Source organism: Contarinia nasturtii, unplaced genomic scaffold (genome assembly GCF_009176525.2).
Source record: "Contarinia nasturtii isolate CC-2019 unplaced genomic scaffold, AAFC_CNas_1.1 Cnas_scaffold_864, whole genome shotgun sequence".
NCBI lineage: Eukaryota > Metazoa > Arthropoda > Insecta > Diptera > Cecidomyiidae > Contarinia > Contarinia nasturtii.
The window spans coordinates 1,742,742-1,769,225 of NW_022198211.1; the positions used below are offsets into that span (position 1 = coordinate 1,742,742).

Sequence of the window (26,484 nt, forward strand, 5' to 3'; positions counted from 1 at the left end):
CTATATATGTATACCCACTAGCATTTCATATAGAACCACATACATACTCTCTGCACAATCTCTCACTCACTCGCTCGCACAAAGAATAGAAAAGAAGTAAAAAGCGAAGAAGAAATATGAACAGAGAAAGAAAAAGAAGTCGAAGCAGTTGAATGAGAGTCGAGAAGAAAAAAAAAGAAAATATATATATATATAGGAAAAATTGCATGTCAAGGGAGCGAGCGAGCGAAAAAATAATATCATTGCATTTTGTCTGTTGAAGAAAACCAGAAGTCGGTAGTCTTTTTTGGTGCGTTTGTACGGTTTGTTGTGGTCTCTCGCGCGCGCCTTTCGACACACACGATATGATGATGCTTTTTACCATTCGATCATATCGTCACTCAATACACAACACACATTAATTTATCGCGCGTGCAATTACTTTTCGTTCGATACATATACATGTTTATATGTCTCTCGCGCGCGCGTCCACACACAAAAAGAATAACAACCCAAAAGATTAAAAAGAATAAACGTAAAAAAACACACAGTCATCTCAATTTATGTGATTTTACCACCGAATTCCTATTGTTGCACTCGATTTCCACTATCGTTCATTTCGGTTTTTCGATTCATTTCCCTCGGCGTAAGTGAGCGTGTGTGTTCACAGTTTATCGTCTTGACGAATCAGTTCATTGTGACTATCGGTTTGGTTCAGTTTTTATTTGACTCGTAGACGTTATCGACATTTTCAGTTTAGTGTGTGCAACATCACAAAAAATTTACAATTCTCATTTTAGTGCAAGTGCAAACGCCGTTTAATTGTTTTTTCTATCAAGTTCATGGAAATATTATGGATTTTTTTGGATTTCAACAATAAGTTTTGTAACCGAAATGTTATTCAAAAATTTAAAATCACGTGATCTGTGCGCTGAGTGAATGGCGAAACAATCGTCCTAAAAAATGGAAAGGAGATTCAAATTTTCAATGGATTTTCAACTCATCTCAATGAAAAGTGTATCAGTTTCATTTGAAAAGACCTAAAAGGATTACGGAAACACCGATGGTCCGATTGTTTATTCGACGATGCCAAAGTTCCTAAGTAAAACATAAAATAAATGCAAATAACAAAAATATGATTACAATCTTGAAAGCTGTTTGTTCATAAAAGTGACGCAAACAGTTTGTAGCACGCATGTGATCCAGCAAGTGTGATTGCAATGCGGCTATAATGTAACCGATGTTCCTATTCAAATGTGCTTTTGTCATTTTTTCCATTTTCAAAAAAATGAAACTTTCTTCGTGTAAAAAAAGTATTTATTACAACAACAAAATTTATTAAAGTAGAGTAATATTGTAAATGGTGTGCAACATGGTACACAAGTAGAAAAAGATAGAAAAAGAGAGATAAAAAGATTCATATTTTATGATATATCCAAAGTTTGTATTTAAACAACACTGAAAAATAACACTTAAAATGGTGCCAAAAATTAAAATGATTACAAAACGATGCAATCATTCGAATAAAATGTGATATTTATCGAAAAAAAAGTATTTTGTTCATCACCCATCAATTGAAATCTCTCGTGAATTTCAAAGGGGGATAGAGAAACAGAGAGGAAGAATTAAAAAAAAAACCAAACGGAGATAAAATCAAGCCGATAATATGTGCCAATCTGTTTTTCCGAATTCGATTTTATCATAAAAAAATAGTAAATTCGTTGTGAATTGCGTGCAGAGGGAAATTTTTTTTAACGATTTTACGATACATATATGTCGACGTTACTGGGCAAAGAGAATCCCAATCATTCGTCGAGTGCATTTATCGATAACGTCGTCAGTGGCAATAGCAATGCTAGCTCGGCAGCTTCATCGCCCGACGATTTTGATGATGATTCAGCGGGAAATTCAACCACCCCAACAACAGCAACAACACCGGCATTTAAAGCAAATTCAATTGCGGCAGCGGCCACAGCAACGAGCAGCATTTTAACGAATTTGTCTCGTTTGAATGCTCATCACTTGAGCGCTGCAGCAGCGGCTTCATCAAATGGCAACTATCGCAAAGATATGGGCGGTTTTTCAATACCACATCATGGTTTGTCGGCCGCTTTTTACGGTTATCATTCGCATGCAAGTCAAATGTCCAACGAATGTTTGCCGACAACAACTGTAACGAGTGGTGGCATTTCACCAGCGCCACATCATGGACACCATCATCATCATCATCACCATCATCATCATCCACACTATTCGCCAAATACAACAAGTAGCAATAGTACCGTTAGCCAACAAGGAAATACCTCAACGACAGCTAACTCAAGCAACAATAGTTCATTTAATTCAAGCAAATCGTCACCGTTTCTTTTGCCTGCTCAGTTGTATAAAAGTTTATTTGCCAATGCTGTACTACATAGTCCGGATAAAATGTGTTCACATCCATTTCCGCGCAATTTATTATTTTCATATTCAGACAAATCGCCAAATTCTCCAGACTTTGACCACGATGAAAAACCCTCGATTACCACTGAGGTTAGTTTTGTTGATAGATATGTATGACGCAGAAAGGAAGTGATCATGTCAACTATGGGGTTGTAATTAGATGTTTTTCATCCACATTCTTATGAAATGGAGGAAAAAATATTCATTAAAAATAAATCCATCCTTGATGTTTGTGATTTGTGTGAAGCAATGTTTTTTTTCTTTCAATTCTAAAAATATAATTTTCAACTGTAGCTCTAGTTCAATAATTCAATGCCCAGTCTAATTGAATGTATCTGTTGTGTCGTTTTTTCATAAATAGAAGTCAGCAACCCCGTCATTCCCTTGGAGTGCATCGGAGAATAACTTGAACGGTCTCAATAATAATAACACTGAGACAAACAATAATAACAGTTCGGTAAACAGTGGAAATAACCATATAACAAGTCCACAACCGCACAACGGTAATAATTCAACGCAAATCGGAAGCGACGACAATTCAACGTCAATAGTGACGACATCAGTATCATCAACAGTGAATCGTGAGTATTGCAAGCATTTGACTCGGTCGAAATGTAACAAGACAACCGACAACCACCACACAAACACATTCAAAAAATAGTTTAAGTAAATTGAATACATTTTTGATGAGCCCTTGTTTTTTTCTTCCCTTTGTTTCTCTTCGTTTTTGGAGTAGCATTAATCAGCACAATGCCTGTTGGAGGTGTACAGTCGCAGAATCCAACGCAAGGTCTTGTCCATTGGATGAGCGCAGTTATGGCAGAGCATATGACATCGAATTCGCATCATGATCCAACAGTCGGCATGCATTACATGTGGAACGGTGGTGTCGATGTAAGTTTATTTTCCTTTCTCTCTTTGTTCGTTGGTGTTTTTTTTTTTCATCGAAAGGTCTTCGGAGCATATTTTCGAATGGAAAAGAAATAGAGAAAAAAATGGACATGCATTTCCCCGAAAATTATTTTCAAATATTCGAATGTTTGACATCGCATTTCCGTTGATTCATCGACGATTTTTAAAAATGGCATCAGCTTTTGCATTTCACCCTTATGGCATATGCAGTCTTTTATGTTTGCATGGAATCCGTCTTTTGTTGATTGCATTCGTGCAATCCGTGAAAGTAGATTTTTTTTTTGCAATACACAGATAGATACGATAGCAAGAAATTGAACACAAAAATGAACTTCAATACGAAATGCAGTTCAAATGATTCAATAAGGTACTTTTCGTTTGTGTGGCAACATTTTTGAAAAATGCAATGCATAAAGATGAATAGCGCACATGAAACATTTAGTTCTTTCTCGCTCTTCACTTCTATTTATTTTTTTGCTCATCTCATTCTTTCGATTTTCCTTCATAGTTTTTTTGTTCGTTGTATCAAAGACACAAAAAACAGGGATCTCACGGAGAAGAGGAAGAAAAAAGAACGAGAAAAGCAAAAATAGAGCACAAAAGAAGCTCACTTGTGTTCGCTTTTGAAAACATGAACTATATATAAATAAAATTGATTTGCTTGCTTATTTCTTTATATATATATACATGTGTGTGTGTGTCTAGCTGCGCTTCCGCATACATGGATAAATTCTTTGCTTTATCTAGTTTCTTCACCATGTTCAATCAAAATAAAAACGCTTTTTTTATGTGTTACTGCGCGCGCGAGCGAACCCCAGCACATATAGCGCACACTAAACAAATACATCTACCGGTTCGGATGGAAAAGTTTTTTTTTCTGCCATCGTTCTTTCTTCTTAGTTTTGCTCGCATTGCGAGAGAATTGAAGAATAAAACAAGATACGAACAAAAAAAAAGTTTGCAATCGTCAAATATTGACAACGCGTGTTCACTTCCCCCAAAAACATGCCCGTCGAATATATCCAGTACACAAATTTACTTGTCTTGTGTCTTGTGTATTGTGTGTGGTGAAATGTTTTGTGAACATACTTCGAAGAAAAAAAAGAGTATTATTCCGCCCAGTACATTACAAAACATATTTAACCGTCGGCTTGAGTGCATCGGCGCGTCGTTGTCGGTGGTGGTGGCGGCGGCGGTAGCAATCATCGTTGTCATCAACGTCGTTAACATCAAGGAAAAATGCTCTATCGACAAATTGGAAAATCAATACAAGTCAGACGAGATGCATGCATTACTATCATATTACATGGCCGACTTACACTTGCCACGTATTTCCCCTAGTTTTTTGCCCGAATATCTGCATATGAATTCCTGGCTCTTTTATGAATTATGTGTATTGTTGTGACTGTAAATTGTACCAGCTGAAATAAATGTCATTATACTTGTGCAGGTCAAACAATCCGAATTGAAATATTTTTTCATGAAATTGCATGCATTCGATGTTGATTTAAAAAAAAAATGTTATAAAATTCTTCGCGTTATTTATGTTCACAGCAATGCGGACAACATGTAAAAGAGATTGACTACGGTGGCTGGCCAGCACCCAGAAATCATATGACCATGAAACAAGGCTATGAGGTAAGTACCTTTTCAAATAGTTTCAAACTATTTTCGAAAACCATCAGAAATTTACACCGCGTTTTTTTATCACACTTTTCTTTTCTTTTATCCAGGCCAAAATGAATGATCATCATCCAAACAATTTGCAAAAAGGTGAATAAAAATAACAAAACACATACACACTGAAAAGAAAAATGCTGGAATTCGACACAAGAAGTTTTACAAAGAAGTTTTTTTTTTGTTAAGAGCGAAAAAATCACAAGTGAATTGAATTTAGCTTATTTTGATATTCAAAAGTCGTAGACGAGTATTAGTCGTACGTTTTCAATGATACGTTTGATATCACATGTAGAGCAAACCGACAAGAGTGTTCTCTTCCTTTCACTTTTTTCTTCCAACACATAAACTTTCAAAATTACTTTTACAAACAAAATTTTAAGAGAATTTACGGATGAAATTCGTTGAGAGAATTCTAACAGCAATCGATAGATTGATAAAGAGCTGTTATCCCAATTGATAGGTCATGGTTTACAACAATCTTATTGCGATGAAGTTAATTATCAATTTTGGCTTGGCAACATCGGTAATATAAATATACGCGAAGAAAAAAATCGTTTAACATTTTGTGACGTGTGCAAGAAAGATATAGATTTAATATGCACGAGGCGTTATGTACACTCTCTGACAATCGGTATCCATAACCTTCGGTAGCTCAGTTGGTAGAGCAGTGGACTGTAGTGGCATAGCATTGAAATCCATTTGTCATCGGTTCGATTCCGATTCGAAGGAAACCAAATTTTTTTTTATTTCTTTTTTCACATTTTATTTTCTTTTTATTTATGTCACAGAGTATTTTATCGATTTTTTCATTTAATTTTTAATTTTCAATTTTTTTTATCAATTTGGGAAAAAAAAATAATTTCAATTTTTTTTTCATTTGAAATATTTCAAATAACTTACATTTATCGTATTTTTCTTGTGGAAAATACGTGTGTGCATATTTTATTCTGCAACACAAGTGACAATAAAGTAAGCTGTAAATTCATTTCTATTCAACATTGTCTCTGAAATAAAAAAAATGACCAGTTCAAAACAATCGAAATCAAATGGAAAATTGGCCTATGCTAAATGCCACAAATCGCAATAAATCTTAAAAGAGAATCGTATATTCATTGAATTTATAGCATAATAGCACGCATATCATTGCTAAAACTGTTTTGAAATATTTGCCGTCCAATTGAAATCGATTCAATGAAAATTCAAACACATAATTAGTATGAGAAACGATATGATTGAGCGTAATTTGTGTAAAATGTGCAAAAGTGAATGGAATTCGAGTTCAATTTACGCACATATGCTAGCATATCAAAAGTGTACCATGAAAACCAAACCAGTCACGTTTCGTCAGCAAAATATTTCGACATCAAGTGCAATAAATGAAATTGGCTCGACGGCTATTTATATACCAATCGAAATTCACTTGTGATTTTCACATAAAGGCAATTCCGATAAAAACTCCGTAAAGTAGGCAATGTAAAAACACATATACAATGTTTTTTTTTGTCGAGTTGTGATTGCTTTAGTTTAACAATTCAAATGAATGCTAATGTTTTATTAATCGCATTGAATAATTTCTTTTAAATTGGTCTCGCATTGAATGTAGGACACATTCTTGACGATGGACGTCTCGATCATCATCAAGCCGGTCAAAATCATATGGCAATTTATGGTGCAGCTGGTGCATTACGATCAAATTCGTCAAATAGTTCATCGCCGGGTGGTATCGGTGTGCACAATGTGGGTAATTCTGGTTTAGGCCCACCAGGAATCGGTGGATTGTCACATGGTCATGCAAATACGCCGGCTGCATTGCTTGTCGTTCCACAGCCAATAAATGCCACGAAAATTGGTTCATCGCTTGCAAATGGGCCAGGCACAGGACGTAAGTAGAAAAAAACTGTTTTTACAATGAATGGAATGAATTTGAATAGTAATAATCCATTTTTTATTTAGAATATGGAAACATATTAAAAGAATCTTTTTCTGTATTATAAAATAATATATTTCTTCTTATTTTTAATAATATATTTCTTCTTATATTTCTTCTTATTCTTAGAATGAATTAAATCAACAAATTTTATATTTTGATTTTACATTTATTCATGTAAAGAAAATGACAAAAATCATACTGATTGCACGTCTACTAACGACTGTGTACTTTTCAATGTGAAAGGATGTAACACAAAACAAAAAATTAAGGTTAAAAAAATATTCGAAAGAAAATGACAAAAATCATATTGATTGCACGTCTACTAACGACTGTGTACTTTTGAATGTGAAAGAATGTAACACAAAACAAAAATTTACGCTAAAAAAAATCGAAATTGTAAGCACAGTGGGTTTACGGAAGAGTTAATCGCGTATTTTGCATGGTACGCCATCAATGAGTTCGAGTGGCCCAATTTCGGAAACAATTTTCCGTAAATTCTCTACGGTTTCTTCATGCGGGAGATCTTGCTTCAACAAATTTTTCAGGGACGGCACTAACTCCATGAGAACGCGCGTTGAATCAGGTATTGCGGCTTGGGTTTTCTTGACGTGGTCGTTTGTAGTGAATTTGAATTCCGGTTTGTTGCTGGCAGTGTGGAGAATGTACGATAATGTCTTCATGTCGTTTGTGGATTTGTGGCCAGTTGCAATTGTCGTGCTGATGGCTTCACCACTGGCAATGTTCAATGGTTTTGCGGATACCCGTCGCATTGTGTCGATCGTGATGCTTTCATACGCGGGAAAGAAAGCCTGAACATTGTGTGGTTTTACATAGTAAGCCACGTCTTTGTATCCTTTGATTCGGCGTTTTGTTAGCCAAGCGTCGATTGATGATGAACATTGGGTAAAATGACCACCCCATCGGGTACCATCGGAATCTTTTCCGGCATACACGTAGCAACACATCAATTTGATTGTAAGCATTTTCTCCTTCAGAGCACGATTGAAGGTGCTGCTCACTTTGAAATTTTCCATCTCGCTGTGATCTTCTCGTTTGATTATGAAGTATATGGCTGCATTTGATCTGATTTCTTTCTTTTTTGCTATCCAGTTTCGACACTCTAACTGACCTTCCTCAACAATTTCACTGAAGAGAAGTATACTTGTGTATGCTAAGGAAAAAAGAGAGAGAGAGTTAGAGATAGAAAAGAATTGAGTTTGGAAAAGAATAGTTTTAAAAATACCTTCAAAGTGCTGCCATTTCTTCTTCATTTCATTTGCGCTTCGCGGAAAATACTTGTCAATATTCGCCATAACTTCGAGATCATCTGTTGTCACCATCGATTGGTTACGTTTTGTTGGTAAGGGTGTCGATGATGAAGCTCCCGATGGTCGTTTGCTGCCACCACCGCTGCCACCACTACTGCCACCTTTTGATGGAATAACCTTAAAAAATTTCTTCATTTCGTGTGGCTGAAGCACAAAAAAATGCAAAAAAAATGATTGGAAAAATATGAATTTAATTGACTGTGAATTGGGTGTATATGCTTTCTCTCGATGAACTTCTGATGCGACAAATGAACACAATAAATGCACTATTTATGATGAAACGAAACGCTACTATCCACTCACAGATTGATGGTGTGTGAAACTTTTAATCAATTTTATATATGTTTCTGTTGTTTTTAATACACAAAAACAAATTTAAAATTGAGAAAATGTTTCATATGTAAATGTCACACTGTTGAGTCCCGTTACGACAAAATAAACACTTTGATTGTAATATTCCATGACTTCAACACAACCTTTTTCGCGACATACACATTTTGATCTGGTGAAACTCATTCTAAATTATGTTATTGTCACAAAAAAAACACAATGCTTCCAATTGGATGATATTTGCCGGTTTCTACTAAACACTAAAATAATTTCCTTTTGCTTCAGCAGTTTCACTGTCAAACTGAACTCGGGTCGAAACTTATCTTAAGTGTTGTTATTGTTAAAAAAAAAAACAATGCCTCCAATTGGAAGATTGAATTTGCCGATCTCTACTAAGAACTACGATGTTGTTTCGGTTTATGTTTTAAAATGCAAACGCTCACTCTCTCTTTTATTTGACATTTTTAACGTCGTCTGTGTGCATCGTTGCTTTCACATGTATTTGATCAGTCACATGTTCGTGACTTAAGGAAAAATCATGTTTTCTCGTGAGTTGAACACGAAGATTGACATTTGAGCAAATCGTCCGATGCCATTTTGCAACACAAATGCAGTACATTCACGTTACATTCGACTCAACAAAAACCAACGCAAAATAAGTCTAATTAAACAAATCAAAAGTACAATCCGGTTTTTTAAAACAAAATTATTAAAATCAGTTTGATTTTTTTGTGTTGTGCTATTAATTATGGATCAACAAGGAAAACCAATTCCCAGTTCAAGCGTGATTGCCGATTTGAACAATGAAACGGGTGCCAAGCCATTCGACTATGGTAAAAAAAATTAAATAAACAAAATAATCTGTTTGCTACTTTTCAAATGGTGTTTAAGAGCAAAACGTCACTAATCACATTAATTTTAGATCAATCGCAATGGCAATGGCCAGTGCCGGTTGTAGACAATTCGAGTGAACTACGTCTTGTACAACCAATCGAAAAAGCAACGATAAATGCTGATGTCATCGAAGAGCATGATAAAGACAATTTGGAAATGGATCATGAACGATTCATCGCAATTATAAATCAAACGTTAAATTTGAAGGGTCGACCAATGGCAAACGGTGCCGAATTTATACTGTACACTGAAGAAGGTGCATCTTTTTCAATATTTCATACGTATGGATTTCATCATGATATTTATTTGTTCACAGAAACTGATTTGATTAGTAAACTCGAGTATGATAACCCACAATCCCATGGGTGGTATGCAAAACAGGTGAGAGGATTAAAACGAAAACGAACGTCAATTCTTCCAGCAGAAATACAAGCCTACATCGATAACATAAATACGCTCAAGGAAGAAGTTCCGATTCCGAACGTGGAAGACGTTGTCGAAATAATTGCTGATGGCAAAAAATACTGGATGACACCATTCCATTTTGAACATTCTGCTCGAGCGATATCCGAGAAATTGATGTGGCAGTATAGAGTTAGTAGATTTGGAACACGTATTCAATTCTTCCTGAAGAAAATCGAATTGACCACAATCGAACAGGAAATAATCGCTTTATACTACAATGAAACTCACAAGGAGGGTTTCGCAACCAATCAAGAATGGCCTCGCATTTTGAAAATGGTTGTAAGCAATCACGTCTTTAATACCGACTGGTTTAATTCGTCGGACAAACTTCTTTGTGCTGTACCTGACTGCAAGGCATACATTTATCCTTGCCTTACATTGGATGGGGAATTGAAATTCAAGCTTGTTCCTCACGACGAAAACGTAGCACATTCTCACGAAACGACTCCAGCCCCAGCACCCATTCGCACAGTGAAAATACAAAACTCAACGGTCCAACAACGGCCCAGCAAGCAGCTAACACCAACTGATTTCATACATCATTGGACACCGGGTGGAAAAAAAGGCACACATTTTTTGTGCAACGGATTCACATATCGACATAGAAAAGTGGCTACTGGGAATTATCAAGGAAATTGGCCTTGCACTAAACACCGAACAATTCATTGCCCGGCCATTGCTTTTGAAAGAATCATAAATGGTGTGCAACTATTCGCAATTGTTGGTGATCACAACCATAACATACAAAAATAATGATCTTTTCTTATACATCATAAACATTTTTTGAAGCGCTCTTTAAGCGATCTATTAATTCATATGTTACTTTTTTAAGCATTTCATTACTTTCATCATAACAAATATCATATTAAACAACAATGATTAAAAGTTTTATCTTCAGCTTTAAGTGGAAAGAAATTGCGTTTTTTTTCTTTTGATTTAGCATTTTAGTTGATTTAATTTATTCTTGAAGCCTACGAGAATAATATCACACAGAAAAAAATTGAATTGAGAATCAAAAATTGTACCCTCATAAACTCTCTAGGATGGTCATAGAAACACGTGGAAATACGACTATGACAACATTTTTGAAAAAAAAAAAAAAAATAAATGCGTTTCCCTTTTGCGCCAGACCCAAGATTTTTTTTTCAAATCGATTTTGAACATCTTTAAGCACTTTTAAAATTGACAACCGAATCTGACGTTAGTTTTGAGATACAATCAATTTTCGATACAATTTTCATATAAAAATCACAAAAAACGGAAAATCGATTTTTCTCGCTTTTCCGATGGGAAAATCGAAAAAATAACGAAAATTTCGTCCCTTAAACGTCCACGGGCAGTACGGGATTTGGTGCTTCTTCTAACAAACTGCATGTATACGTGAGAGTGAGATGAAATGAACTGGAATTTTGTTTTGTGGAGCAGGTGGATCCGACCTGGTCCAAATCGTTCTCGAGGATGAGTACCTATAGCACATTTTCCTATCGGAAAAGCGAGAAAAATCGATTTTCCGATTTACAACTAGTCAGCTATCACATTATTGTCAGAAACCTAATACATTTGCGATTATTCGTCATCTCGGTCAGTTTGGCGGCGAGAGATTTTTGTAAATTTCTGTTTGGGACTAAATGTATTTGTTTATGTATGCATGTTTGTATATTGATGATTGAACTCGAACGCTATCGCTTGTTTATGAAAATCATGCGAATTAATCTTTTCCTGGAAATATGTATGAAAAGAGTTGAACATTGTTGTGATTTCAGTGTCGGCATGAGATTCCAAAAATAGAATTGAAAGAGCATCATTTCACTGATCGGCTGTGTGTCAACTTTTTTTACATTGAATTGAATGAATTTGAATTGTAATAATCCATTTTTTATTTAGAATAAGTAAACCTCTTAAAAGCATTTTTTTCTGTTTTATAAAATAAAATATATTTGTCTTTTTAGGAAGATCTTACCAGTGCAAGATGTGTCCTCAGGTAAGCACGTACTTGCATTTTATTTATATACAACAAAAAACTGACTGGCCTGACATCTAAATATTATGGTAGCAAAAAAGAATCACTCACTATCCGTGTAATAAGTCAAAGTAAGTGTAGTTATTACATGGGTGCTTGACATTATTTTTTGTTATAACATTTAGATGTTAAAACAATATATAGACGTTTTCATCGTTGAAATGTGTTTGAATCATGAAACTAAAGGGCAAAAAAATTTGGAAAAAAACTGTACATACAACGTTTACTGTAGATGAATATTTAATTGATTGTATAAAAAAAATCGCCGGTTCGTTGTCGTTGTTTTTTTCTCATGTGTGTGTGTGTCATTCAAAGGCATGCAAATGCATCGGTAGAGAAGTGAGTGCCGGAGAAAAAAATATGGCGCTTACGATTTTTCGTCATCGACTGAAAAAGTAAACATACATATATAACAAAAAAAAAAACGTTTTACATGCATAAAAAGAGGTAGTCTTTTTTCGCAGTGAACCTGCGATTCCGCGCGCCGGCTTTTTTTTTCTACTTTTTCGATCAGTCTCTCAGCAGCAGCAACAAAAGTAAAAGTATTTCTCGTTTTCAGCTGACGATTATACACGAGCATTGGAATTGCGTTGTTTTTTTCCTCATTCATTCTAGGCGTTTTGGATTCATTTTGTTTTGAATTTTTTTTTCTCTAGTGTGTAGTAGTGGTACAATGTGGTTGCCGTTCACGCAAGACGAGAGCGAGAGAACACATAGAGCAACAACAACATAGGATATGGGAGAATAACAACAACAACAACAACAACAAAAAATCTGCCCTAATTCATTGTTTTTGTTTGTTGGCGTCAGCCTCTTTTTTGTCTCAACGTTTACGATTCCGAATGAAACAAGAACCAAGGCAATATGAAAAAGAAGTGAACCAAAACCAAGTCGGCAAGTACACAATACTCTCTCTGTCTGTCTCTGTGTATCTGTCTTTTTCATTGGATTTTTTTTCTCTCGCTCGGTTTTACTCTCGTTACGTTTTTTTTATTGTCTTCTCTCATTCATCGGCCAGACTACCTGCTCTTGGTCTATGTACAGTATACTCGCGGCTAAATGTTCTTGTTGGCTTTACTTGATGAAGAAAAAAAAGCTTTCATTCTTTTTCAGACACTCAAAATGGGTTTTTTTCTCTGCTATCTTTCCGTTTGTTTACTTTCGATACATGAATGAACGCCAGCCAGCCAGCCAAATCACACAATACTACGAAGGGATCTTTTTTCATGAAAATATGTCTATGCCTATGCAGAAAACAACAGAGATGAAAAAAAAATGATTCGATATCGTCCAGACTACTTGTTCTTCACACTGACATTTATTTATCTTGGATTTTTTTGTTGTTGGCTCATAATATCGAAACAGCGTGTCGTTTTCACACAATCACATATGGTTTCGTGTTTTTGCAAATGTTAAATAGATTACATAACATTTGTTCTTACCATTTATTAGGAAATCGTCGTGTCATTTCAACGAGATTGATGGAAATTTAATTTTTTTTTCTCTCTCGACCTTTGTATTTCCGTCCATCGGAATTCTATGCACAATATTTCAATTCGGTTGAAATGAAAAGTGATTTTATTTTGAATATGTGGTTGATAGATTGAAATCAAAAGTGAAACTGCGTCTGATTCTGAATTCTGGGCGCTGTTTGCTTAAAACAATGGCTCATAGCAATTGTGTCTGGACTCTTCAATGTCATTTGGCAGTCAAGTAGATTCCGATTCGATTGTTGTGCAAGTGCAGTAATTAACTTGAACAAAAAAAACAACAACATTCATTTCAATGTTCATTGCCAATTAGACAAGATGATATGTCAGTTTTCAATAGCTGAACAAAAATAATGTCGAAAAATCGACCATTCAATCAATCGATACGGACAATTATATCAATCAATTTTATGTATGCAAAATTTAAATTGCCAAAAAAAGTGTTGGCCAACGATTTTCAATTTTGTGTAGCCTTTTTAGTGTGCAAGCATTTGAGGTAAAAGAATTTTGCGCATAAATTTACATTTCGTTTCACGTAACTGTCACGATTCAACGGTGACTCGATTTATTAAAATCAAACAGTCATTTCAAGCGTTATACGCAGAGGATGAATCAAAGTTAACACACTTCCTAGCAGATAATTTGCAATGCGCAATTCAATCAGCAGAAGTAGCCACGAAAATAGCTTCCACTTCTTACAAAAGACCTTTGAAGTGTGCCCGTGAAAAAAAGCGAATTAAAAGTAAAATCGCTCGAAATACGCACGATCGATAAAATGAATGCTAATTGAAATTTTATCAAAGCATTGATAACCCGGTAACAGAGTGTCAAAGTGCAAACAAAAAATCAAAACTCGAACACCGTGTCTTCGTTGTGACGTTAATATGCTTTCAATCGAAACGCCTACCGACGTCGCAAATAATATTCAAGTAACCGAAATTACCGATTCATTGTTATAGCAACAATTAAGGTAAGCACGCTTGTTGTCTTAGCGTTCGATCTATTTTCAGCACATCAGATCATCATCATCATCATCATCATCATGTATATAACAAAACGAATCGAGTACACAAAAGCGAATGTAGATATATAAAAAAAAACACCGAATGCCAAAAGTCACCTTCAATGTCAAGATCATCGTCAAGTAAATTTCCAAAACCATATGATCTAATGTTGAATGTGTATATCTTTTCATCAAGTTTCGATTGATTGCGTCGACTCACCGACTAAACTGCGGAATTGTTGAGTTTCGGCACTCAATGTGTGTGTAAAATAAATGGCTCTTGGATTAATGGGAACATGTACCAAAAATTGGCTTAGTTTCGCATGCAAAATTCAGCATAAATTTCAATAGATGATTTCGTTGTTTTGGCTGTGCGAAAACATTTACGGACTGCCGAAAATTGAGTGGCAAAACAATGGTCTTTACAATTTAGCAAAGATATACACGTACTTAAGGCACCGATTGTCTGGGCGAGAATGAAAACATTTGTTTTTTTTTGTGCATATACTTTATTGGCACGCATTTGATAGCCATAACCAAATCCAAAAATAAACGCACACACGATTTTGAAAAGAAGCAAAGAAGAAAAAGAAACAAATCAGCGTCCGACACTCAATACCATTTATCACAATGTTCATATCCATATTATATTCGATGTAGGCAATTTTTGCAGTAATTATTCTCTCATTCAATAGACATGGTGTTCAAATGTAACATTTTATATTCAACGAATAATGATTCGCAATTATGTATTACATTTGCTTTTTTAACGATTCGTTGGTGTACTTTATAACAAAAAAAATGCCGTTCAAGGTCGATTTCTTGAATACGGCTTTGCATGTAGTCTTTGCTCATTTTCAACTTATGGCGTACAAATTCGGCGCGTGAATTCGGTTTCTTTATTCATAATTTGGATCGCAAATTTACGGGTGTTTTGTTCTCGTTCACTCTGAACTCTATACTCTTTCTATCATTTCATCCTTCGTCATGTAAACGATCTTGTTGGACAGAATGATACATTTTTAAATGAATCATTTGTACTAGTAATTCAATAGGTGCATTTTCCAGATATGAAGCATTGAAGCAGACGGCCAAGGGCTACTCAATTCAGTTGAACAACATTAACTGATTGAACAAATGTTTATTTGTCACACAAACACACACGCGCACGCATTTATGGATAAAATGATTTTAGCAAATCAGATAAATTAACGCCTTTATGCCGAAAATCAAATAAATTATTTGAAGTTTTACTGTATTGATAAACAATGATTCAATGGGATGATTTCATTACAGTTTTTCTCGTAATTTTCAATTTAAATTAGTCGAATTTGCTTTTTATTCCATCAAACATTGTTAGCATTTGTTTTGGGTGTGTGTGTGTGTGTAACACACATATACACAGTGCCGGTATGTGTGTCTGTACATTTTCAATTTACATAATGTTATGTGGCAGGCGAGATAGTGTGGCGTCGAAAAAGAGGGGGCGAAAAAATGCGGAAAATTTAATTCGTATAATTTAACAGGGCTACATTAATATTTGCTAAATGCACACAAATACATACACAAACTGTGCACATCCTCGGTGCTCGTACTCTTGCCAGTTTGGGGTTGATTCTATTTTAATGGCGAAAAAAAATCGAATGCAGTCAAAAAACGAATGTTTCTCATATTGCAAATCAAATTCCATCGAGTACTGTTCGCCCCTGTCTCCCACTCATGTTATGCATATGTATCTATGCGCCAACATGTGTGTGTGTGTTGGCATTTTATTTGTTTCTCCATTAAAATGATTTTTTTGCTGATTAAAATCTATTTATTTTTCATATAATTTTCATGTTCCGTTCATTTTGGCTACTGTTGTTGCAACTTTCGGTTGCTGTTTTTTTTCTTCCTTGGTAATTCGCAGAGATGTAAAATGGGAAAAAAACGTTGCTCAACAACAAAGCGAGAGAGAGAGAAAGAGAATGAAAAGAAAAAGTCGATTTGAGGCAGCTGATGGTTGCATCGCCCGAATGCAATATGCCCAATGCGAGAGTATCATAAATGTAGATTTTGTAGACCATGGTCTATGTTAACGCGAATTTCGACATTCAGTTGAATGAACGAGAGAGCTAGGGAGAAAAAAGCGAATTGAGACACACTCAGAGCGCGCGTCAAACGCATATAGCAACGAATAAAAATCGATTTTTTTATGTAATATACTTTTTTTCATTTTTCACTCCGTCCACCCTCTCTCTGGTCCCCCAATCGTACTTTTTAACATGTACTCGAGCGATGAAATATGAAATGTGCACCAGAACTATTTCAACGGTGGCTATCCTTTTTCAACGTTCATTTACACAATTGTTAGTCATTATTTGTTTAAAATTAAATACGAAAAAAATTCGCACACATTTTTTCCGCTTTCATGCTGCATGATTGTGTGTGTGTGTTTCTGTTGTTGTATCGTTTCATTCGGCACTGTAATGAATTTTCTGAAGCCTCAGCGAGAGAGAAAAAAAATAATATTTTATTTGCGTTGCCCGGGCATGTTTGGTATTTCATGTGCATGCTGCACATTTACATGTACACCCCGAAAACAGCCCCACATCGAACAAGAGCGAGAGAGAATCAACGGACGCGCGCTTCAAAAAAATAACACAAAAATTTGATGAAATAAATAGGAAAAACTAAATGCGATCCACGGAAAAAATGGCAGACAAAATAAATATAAATAGCCATAGCTGTATGCGCTCAGTGCGATTTTTGTGCATGCAAAGGGCGCGAGCGAAAGCGAGAGAGAATGATGGAAAAAATGAATGAGTGGATATCACCTCTATGTGATAGGCAATGGCCAAATTGGAAAAAATTTGGATATATATACATACATAAGCATACAGAGTAACAACGAAATAGCGGATAAAAAATTGAACGACGACTGCGACGAGAAAAAAAGAACAGAAAACTATTTAAAAACATAATAAAATGCTATAATTGCATATTTTGCTCCGTAAATCAAAATCTATTGCTCGCGCATTCCCGGAAAATACAAGAGAGAGAGAGAGAGAGAGAGAGAGAGAGAGAGAGAGAGAGAAAGAGAGAGAGAAAGAATTTAAAAAATCGACTGAACGCTCATATCCGAATGGCAACGCGAAATATCCCACACTCTGATTTGAATATGCGAATAGAATGGCCATAAAAATGGATACGAGAAAGCAATGCTCGGGCCGGTGTGCATTTGTGGCTATTGGGTTTTGATGAAACCAGAGAAATCCAAACCAAGCCAAGCCAAGCTAATGCAAGTTAATCTAAACCGATTCAATTTATGTTCACGATGCATATGCACAATCATCATCGGCCAATTCTAAATCACATCACAAATGATTCCATTTCTCGAAAATTGTGTATGTGTGTGTGCATAGGGGATAAATGAAAGAATCAAATCTATTAATGGTGTTCTCTTTTTTTTCTTAGTCGGTCCGATTGAAATCAAGCGTTGCAAACCGAACACTTTATTGATCTTTTAACCATACCAAAAACGTGTTCTTCCCAATCGTGTGTGTGAAAAAGTGCAAAAAAAACACCATTTCTCACTCGTTTTCAATGGAACGTATGTATAGTGCAATTGTGCAGCAGTCGCGGAAATCAACGAAAAATACCTGTCGAACGTGAAACGGTACATTTTTCATAAACATGACTATTGTATGCGAGTACAAGCACGAAAAGAATATCTGTGCTGTCGAAACAAAAGAGCAACATAAATGACAATTGCCTATTGCCAATCGTTTCATCGACCCAGGAATTATGTACAATTTTTCTACCATTGCACGCATATTTCTGCCAATTTCTATATATGTGTGTGCGCGTGTATGCAAAATGCGAACATACACGAACAAAAAAGAAACGAGTTATATACATTGTACATTACTCGATAACAAACCTCGCAATGAATGTCTAATTCCGGCACGAAACAAACAATTCTAAATCAACATTTTTATTCTCGATCAAATATTATTTGGCATTCAAAATTGCGTTTATTTCATTTTGGGAATTCGTGCATTTCTGAAATAAAGATGAAAATCGAATGAATTCGTCCATATTTTTTTTTTTTTAGGAATCAAATTCATTGCTGCTAATTCTGTTGATAATGATTTATGTACAGTTTCCAGCAGTGGCGATTGCACACACGATAGATTGCACGTAAATCCCACTCTGTGTACGTATTTATGCTGTGATTTTTATGGATTTTTACAAGCATTGACGAACTAAAAGGCGCGCACATACTCAATGGTAAATGAACGTACGAGCGAGCGGGTGAACGATAAAAAATGAATTCGCAGAAAAGTTGGTTTCGATGGAACGAAAAAAAAAAATAGAAGAAGAAAAACGATTATGACACCTCCGGCTCGCTGCATGCATCTTCGTCTCAAAAACGCGACATGACATCCACTTCTCATACTCTTAACTCTGAATGCGAACGATTCTTGGCTTGTGTGTATGTATGTGCGTCTATATGGATGCCTGTTGTGTATTTGAAATCTACTATCACCCTTTTTTTGCTCGGCGTCTCTCCACCACCGATTGCAGCACGCGATAAAACGCAGACAAATAGAGAAGATTCGCGCGCGCCTTCACTCATTCTCTCTCTCTCGCCCATTTTTTGTCGTTCAATGGGGGAAAAAAAATGTTCGAATGTGTTTTGTGTGTACGACTGTAAGTGAAGCCGAATACGTGCACTTTTATATTCGATTCAGTGTTCGAGATGCATATTCTGAAGGTTTGTACATAGAATATGATGATTTGTACACGCTCGCATACAATCTAAAATCAACACCACTGAACTTGGATGCTTTATTGTGTGAATTCTGGCTGGTGGATTTTTTTCGCTCTTCTCTCAACCGTTTTGTGTCCAATACCGAATGAAATAAACGGAGTGAATGGAAAAAAATGTGTTCGATACAAAGACAAATACACACACTCAATGCCACCATAAGCGTAAAGCGAATGAGTGAGATGGCGATATTGGATGGAAAAAAAATGTAATGTGAATTTTTTCCCGATTTTTTGAGTGTAGATGTGCGTGCACACAACACAACGAGCTAGCGCATTTTTGGCGTTCGGCTTGTTCAATTTGTGTGTTTGTGTCTGTGTGTGTCTGTATTTGTGGAAAAAATGCTCTCCAACTTTATATACATAGAGGATTTAGTAGACGAGAAATTGGGAGAACAGAGAACAAAATGAATTTTAAAAAAATCGGTAACCGCGCGGTTGTATAGTATAGTATGATTGTGTGTGCATGTGCAGTGTGTGGGAAGGGGTTGTCGAGAAAAAATCGGTTTTTGAAACGAGAAAAAATGCTTTCGACCAATGTTCCATCTCTTGTACGCTGCCGGTCAGCCAAGTATCGGTCCATTTCGCATTGATAGTGGAGTTTTTCTCCATCATACTGCTGATGTTATTGTCGGTGTTACCGCTTTTTTCCCTCACACACTGTTCGACTCTGCATTTTTATTTCGCTATTTACTTATGTACGTATTCTCAGTCTTTTTTTTGCACGGACATTTTTTTATGTTTTAGTCGCCGATTTACAAAAATAACCCCTTCCACTTGTGTCGAACCCACACACACACACATGCACACCCTCTCACGCATACATATATTCTCGCCGAATCTCTCTAATAGAGACAATAGAATTTGCACATAAAACTTCGGTCGTTTTAAATTGATATTGACATTATGTGTATTTGTATGCTGTAGGCCTGTCCAACCATACCACATCATATCACTCCATCCCCATCATCAAATGAAACAAATCACTTAATTTACCTACATAATATTCCATGTCGAAAATGATTTTTCCGTCGACAAGATACATCCCCATTTGATATGATATGGATGTTTTTCTTTTGAAAAAAAAAAAAAAAATACCAACTTTTCATTCGAAATAGCATTGAACCTTCCATTCAATTCTCAAATGGCGAATGCATCAAATTGTCTGCAAAAATAAATTGATTATGCGCCAGTGCTATGAAAAATGTACGTTGAATCTCGTAAAAAAACTTTTTTTACGATTCCTTAAAAATGAGTGATTAATTCATACTTCACAGCGAAAAGTTTACATCCAACCTGATGTTTTTCTCGTCGCTTCTTCAACTTCTGCACTTGTTACGTATGTGTTTATGTTTTTTTTTTCTCTGTTGATCGGTTGAGGTCATATCATATTTTCTCTCACGCAAAAGAATTTGAAAAAAAAAATGAATTGTTGTTTGGCTTGTCTGTCGACCACTTTGTTTATTATTTTAACGCGTTCTTTGCAATACGAAAACAGTTCAAAATTCTTTCCATAAAATCTTTTAAAGTGAATTCCAATCCGAAATGAATTCAGCGCGAAAGAATAAAAAAAAATATGTGGATAAACACAGAAGAGGACAAAACAATAGCAAGGAATGGCAGACATTTCATGATTTGAAATATGTCGAAATACTTGGCATTTTTGAATTCTATTTTAAATGGCATAGCATCGCGTCAAAGTGAATGCAAAAGTTCTGCCTTTCGACCATTCATGTAGTCGTGGTTCAGTATACTTTTGTGTGCATCACATTCGAAAGACCATGAAACGCTTTTTAAAAAGCAACGCACACTTTTCACTGCATCTGTATAAGTTTTTTTATATTGAGAAAGGCAGCGGCGAAAAAAGAAATCGTATGTGTATGTGTGTATTTTGACATCGGGAAAAAAATGGGGAAAATGTATTTTTTTCTTTCGACGTGCGGTGTGGTGTGATGAATTTCGGTGCTTCGACAATTTAAAAAGGTTCAAGTCGGCTTTTGGTGCACGAACATATACGCACATACACACATACACACTCTTTTAGCCAAAGTGTACGGAAAGCAATATGCTGTTGCTGTTCCTTGCTCTTCGCCATTCAACTGCAACTGCGATATGTTTGATGGGGGGTGTATGTGTGGATGTGGTATGAGTTTGGTCTCTTACATCTATCCCTTTTTGTGCTATATCGTATTCACTTTTAGATTCTAGGTTTGTATCACAGCAGCCGAAACATGAACTTCTGTTCATTCGTACTATAGAATTCGTTTGGAGTTGCGATTTTTTTTCATGTTTTCGCAAAGTACTGAATACTATTTCGCATCCCCGAAAAAAAAGCAAGAGAGAAAAAAATCAAATCGGCGTGCACGATTTTTTCTTTCCATTCGTCGTCGTCGTCGTCATCATCGTCATATATTCGATATAATGACTGCTGTATATGACGGTATATTGTAGACTCAATTCGAATTTTTCCGTTTACTTTCAATAGTAAACACAGAAAAATTCTTTTTTGTTTTCACTGTGAAGCAGTTTTCCATCGTCGCTGCTGTGGTATTCCATCTCGCTTTCGGATAGCTTGAAAGCGTAGTATTGACGGTTCGAGCGAATGAGCGGCCGATGATGATTTTCGTACTTCTTGTTGTCGTTTTTTTCGTTTTCTGTTGTATTCGAAGCAGCATTTTTATATTGGCGCTGTCGAAGGCGAGCGCGCAAAAAAAACCAAAATCAAGAAAAAAAGCAGCGGGAAAAAAACAGAAGAATTCGTCCTGTATATAAAACAGAGTGTGTGTGTATGTGAGTTGGTTGTGGATATTGAAAATGCATGTATGTATTTGCGGTTCAAGAGATTCTCATGTTTCGGCCGCTTCCGTGGCACAGTGTGTGTTGCTATGAGTGGCTGTATGGTCCTTTTGTCGTTATCTGTGTGCTATAAAAATCGGTATAATGCTTGTTTGGGTGATCTGAGCATCATCAGCAGAAAAATGTGTAGCAATAACAACAACAGCAGCAGCAGAGAGCAGTATCAACAGAAAGAGAGAATTGTACCAGCATCATCATCGTATGCTACACACGACACACTTGGTGTGATTGTACACAAGCATTTGCCGATAATAATAAAAATTGTATGTACTATACACTTGATGTTTCGCGCGCGCTTGTGTATTCGTGTGAGTGAGAGACATACACGTTATTGCAAGTGTACGTAAGTACAACAAACATAATGTGCACTGCACACACAACATTCAAGTACATAATAATTTTTATATTTTTTCATTCGGTTCGGTTCAGTTCGAATTGAAGTCGTTGTGTCTCGTTTTCGCTAACGCGTCATCCCCATTTATACGTTGCATGCTGCCGTTGTCAATCTGCCGCGCTTCGCCACTCTGCTCTCGGCTATATGAATTACGTCTATCTACCAAATGTGTTTTATATAGATATTTTACAGAATATAATTTTTTTTTCTGCTGCTGGTGCTACTGCTGCCGCCGTTGTTGCCGTCGTTGTCGCTTGTACTGATGGTGGTGCTGCTTCTCGTTTTTCGTGTACTCTTTGTGTGTTGTTCATTTCATCCGCACATTTGTATCTGGAAATGAGGCGAAAAAAAGAAGGAACACACACCGAACGGGTATACATAGCGCATTTTTATACACACACTGTGTGCGAGCAGAGAGTGAGCGAATGAAATTGAAAGAGAGCAAGCGAGAGAGCAAGCATCGGTGGTGGTTAATAGTCGTAGTCTTCGTTGTCGTCATCATCATATAGAAGCGAATTAGAGAACCGAATATATTGTTTCAGCTTTTTTTCGTGACTCCGTAAAGTTTAGTCGAGGCTTTACATTGAATTGGACAACACACGATTTGAAGTTAAACACACACCGCACTACAACAATAACAGTACACACACCGTCAGTGACGCGACAAAAATCTCGGCACACACAAAACATTCAATTCCAACGAGAATAAAATACAGACGAACGAACGAACGAAGGGAATAAACGGGAATACAACACACGTTAAAATTTAAAAACAAAATTCTTCGACATATTCGACCGTTTTATTTCGTTGGTTTTTTTGGTTCGGTTTTAAAGTGCAACGTGTTCTCGCCAAGTTTTTGTGTGTCGCATTTCACATCTCATTTCGGCGGTGAAAATCCAGACGACGGTGGTATAATCATAAAAACAACCAAATCCACGAAAATTATCTCATTTGTAACGATCCATTTCGTAAAGCAGCTCACGCGGGAAGTGCAAGAAAAGAACAAACAAACATTTGACACAGAAAGGAATTAAATGCAGAGAAAAGCATCGCCATAAATAACAACAAGTCGTTTAACCAAAACAAACATCAATTTCGGCTTACAAACACACACACTCTCTCTATGTCATACACACTATTACGGATTCTTAGCCCGAACAAAAGCATATAGCATAGCATATATTCCGTCGATGCAACATTGCACGCGAAATAGATTAAACGCGGATGTGAACGGATTGAATTGAACAAACGAGCTAGCATCATCGAACATACACACCGTGTTTAAAGATGATGATGATGACAACGGGCAAAGTCAAGTGTGAATAAAATAAGAACGTGAAACGTACACACGCACGCTTCGAAAGAAATTTGAAGAAAATTCGTTTGAAAATCAAATTAAATTGAACTGAATCGTTGCTGATATATATCGATGAAAAAAGGTTCTTGTGGGTGTTTGCGCATCAATTATGGTGTTTGCGGCAACGGGCATAAATGCTCACAAGTGATTCATTACAAATGTTTTTTTCTGCCATCTAAAATTCGAAATTCAATTTGGAGTGCTTGACAACACACCGAAACACACACACACACAGTGATTATGATGATAAATCCTTTTGCGCGATAATTTTGAAATAAAAAATAAAACGGTTTTAAAAAAACGTTTGCTTTTTCCGGCAGTTTTTTATGTGTTTCGAACCAGCGTCAAAAAAATAAACTTTGTTATTATCAACAATTTCGAATGACTTTTGGTGGACAGTTGATTGTTTTTTTATGATTTTGAAGCGAGCAAGAGAGCGAGGAAAAAAATGAACTAAATTCCAATTCAAGTGATTAAGTGATATGATTTATTTTTCTTCAAAGCACTAAACTAAAAAAAAAAATTCGACAAACTTTTGTGATTAAAAATAAACACACACCGATCGACCGGAGAAAATTTCCAAATTGCATCTAATTTGGTGTTGACAAAAACAAAACGAAAAAAAAAACATTTGATAAAAAAACAAAATTTTGTGAAAATCAGAATAAATAAAATCCATTTTCGATGCAGTCCGTAATTGATTACCGGCCATCGCATGGCGGTGGTTTGGATTATCATAATTCACCGTTGATTGGCGAGATACCCGCCACCGATTTATATCACATGCATCGATCCATCGATCAGTTGCGGTCGCTTAACGAACGTGGCACTTTGAATCACATTGCCATGAACAACACCGATTTGAAATCATCACCGTCGTCTGGTCCACAGAGTGCATCGGCCGCTGCTGCCGCTGCCGCACTTCAACTAGAATACAAATTATACAACAATAACAACAATAATAATGCACACGAGCACAATCATCAGTCACATCATGACAATGGCATGGAATATTTGAAGAGCGACGTTAGTGCACTGATTGACGAACAAAATGATAAAATTGAATCGGTTCTAAAACAAGTCGAAAAACATGAAATTGATTCCGCATACAATGCATCATCGATATCGCCCAGTTCAACACCACCGCCGGTACCGCTAACTGATGGACGCGGTCGCAAAAAAGGCTCGAAAAAGGTACGAAACTGTCTTTTTGCTCTGTTCGGCCATAGAATGATTGCATTAAATCCAGCATAATCGGTTTTCGCTATTTTTTTGTTGTTGTTGTTGTTTTCTCTTCAATTCGTCGCTCATTTACACCACTTCAAAAAGATATAAAATTTACATATGCAGACCTATACACACACATTGTCACATTTCAGACAGGTTACATGTTTTTCCACTTATTTACCAAATGTGTACATGATAAATTTGACGCCTTTTGGTTTTCACTTGTTCCAGAAAATTTTCATTTTTAACAGAATTCCTTATGGTTTTGGTCTACGAGATTTTCGGTAAACGTTATAAATAAATGAAATCAGATGTAATTAAAACAGACAACTTCTATTCTTTGATTTTAGCATTTTATTTGAAGCTAGTTCTATTCACAGCAACGTCTTTTTAAATGACATGCTTAATCATTTTTATGCATAACATAATTCAAATTGACTCTATCTCATGTGGGTTAGTTTTAAAATATTCACAAGCTCTTTAATCTATTGTATTCAAAGATTTTTAAAAAAATCTAATCAATCACTCCCAAAATGTCATAGTCCTGGTTTTTCTACAAATAGAAATGGTTTATTTGTCGGATTAGTCTTTTGGAGTCTTTAAATTAATTAAATGACAAATGTTCACTATCGCATATGCTTATTCCAACAAAGTTGATTGTTATTTTTTGTTGTAATCAGTGCCTGTTCGCGTTGGCATTCACGAAAAAAATAAACGGTTTTGCATAATTTGAATTTTTGATAGACTGACAGTTTGTTTCATAAGGTGTTAGATCTTTTGATGGTTAATTGATAAAAGGTTATTAAGTGCTTCCGCCAAAGTTGCATATCAACATTATCTCGATAAAATCATAGGATTATTTTGAAACCAGAAAACCATGGCGATACTAATCAACTTCAAGCCATCTTTTGAATATCTCGTCTTCTGATATTCAATTTTTTTTCAGTGCACTCAAGTTAAACTTAATATGTATATCTAACTATGTAAGTCTTAATCCAAAAAATAATATGGTTCTAGCGTTATGAATATTGTAAACATGCTTCTTCACACAAAATTGTGATTTTCCAATAATTTGGCATTTTTTATGTATAAACATAGAAACTGCACTTTCAACGGCGATGAACTATTTATGCATTTTTAAAAACTGAGTGAGACACTTGTGTATTAATGTAACACATTCATAAATTGTATGAATTTTTAAATGAATCGACGGCAGAAAAAAATGAAGTGCAAGTAAATATTGGAATCGTTTCGAAAGTTTTTCTTCAATATGAATGCGCTTAAATTAAGTTACAACATTCATCTCATGTATTGATCTTTTTGTTGTTGTTATTACTGTGAGCTATAAAAAGTTTTATCATAAC

The 26,484-nt window shown here is 35.7% G+C and overlaps 2 protein-coding genes and 1 non-coding gene across 4 annotated transcripts in view; all 3 read left to right on the forward strand.

Moving 5' to 3' along the window:
- Positions 1-398: 398 nt before the first annotated feature.
- LOC116342491 (zinc finger protein rotund-like) overlaps positions 399-26,484 on the forward strand; it is a 30,337-nt gene continuing 4,251 nt past the window's right edge. The window contains exons 1-7 of the mRNA XM_031770136.1: positions 399-2,511; positions 2,783-3,002; positions 3,158-3,315; positions 4,888-4,971; positions 5,067-5,106; positions 6,617-6,895; positions 11,910-11,941. Coding sequence (XP_031625996.1) covers positions 1,753-2,511; positions 2,783-3,002; positions 3,158-3,315; positions 4,888-4,971; positions 5,067-5,106; positions 6,617-6,895; positions 11,910-11,941 — 1,572 coding nt within the window. The 5' untranslated portion in view covers positions 399-1,752. The remainder of the gene's footprint in view (positions 2,512-2,782; positions 3,003-3,157; positions 3,316-4,887; positions 4,972-5,066; positions 5,107-6,616; positions 6,896-11,909; positions 11,942-26,484) is intronic.
- Trnay-gua lies at positions 5,655-5,742 on the forward strand. Its single transcript is given in 2 exon segments — positions 5,655-5,691; positions 5,707-5,742. It is a non-coding gene; the product is annotated as a tRNA-Tyr (tRNA).
- LOC116342493 lies at positions 7,343-10,723 on the forward strand. Of its 2 annotated transcripts, XM_031770137.1 has the most exons (4): positions 7,343-7,526; positions 9,363-9,434; positions 9,524-9,751; positions 9,812-10,723. In XM_031770137.1, exons 1-4 carry the CDS (start codon positions 7,397-7,399, stop codon positions 10,711-10,713), a joined length of 1,332 nt encoding a protein of 443 aa, XP_031625997.1. In that variant the 5' UTR covers positions 7,343-7,396; the 3' UTR covers positions 10,714-10,723. The 2 variants fall into 2 exon arrangements, with proteins under 2 accessions (XP_031625997.1, XP_031625998.1); XM_031770138.1 differs by lacking the exon at positions 7,343-7,526 and having other exon boundaries at positions 9,041-9,434.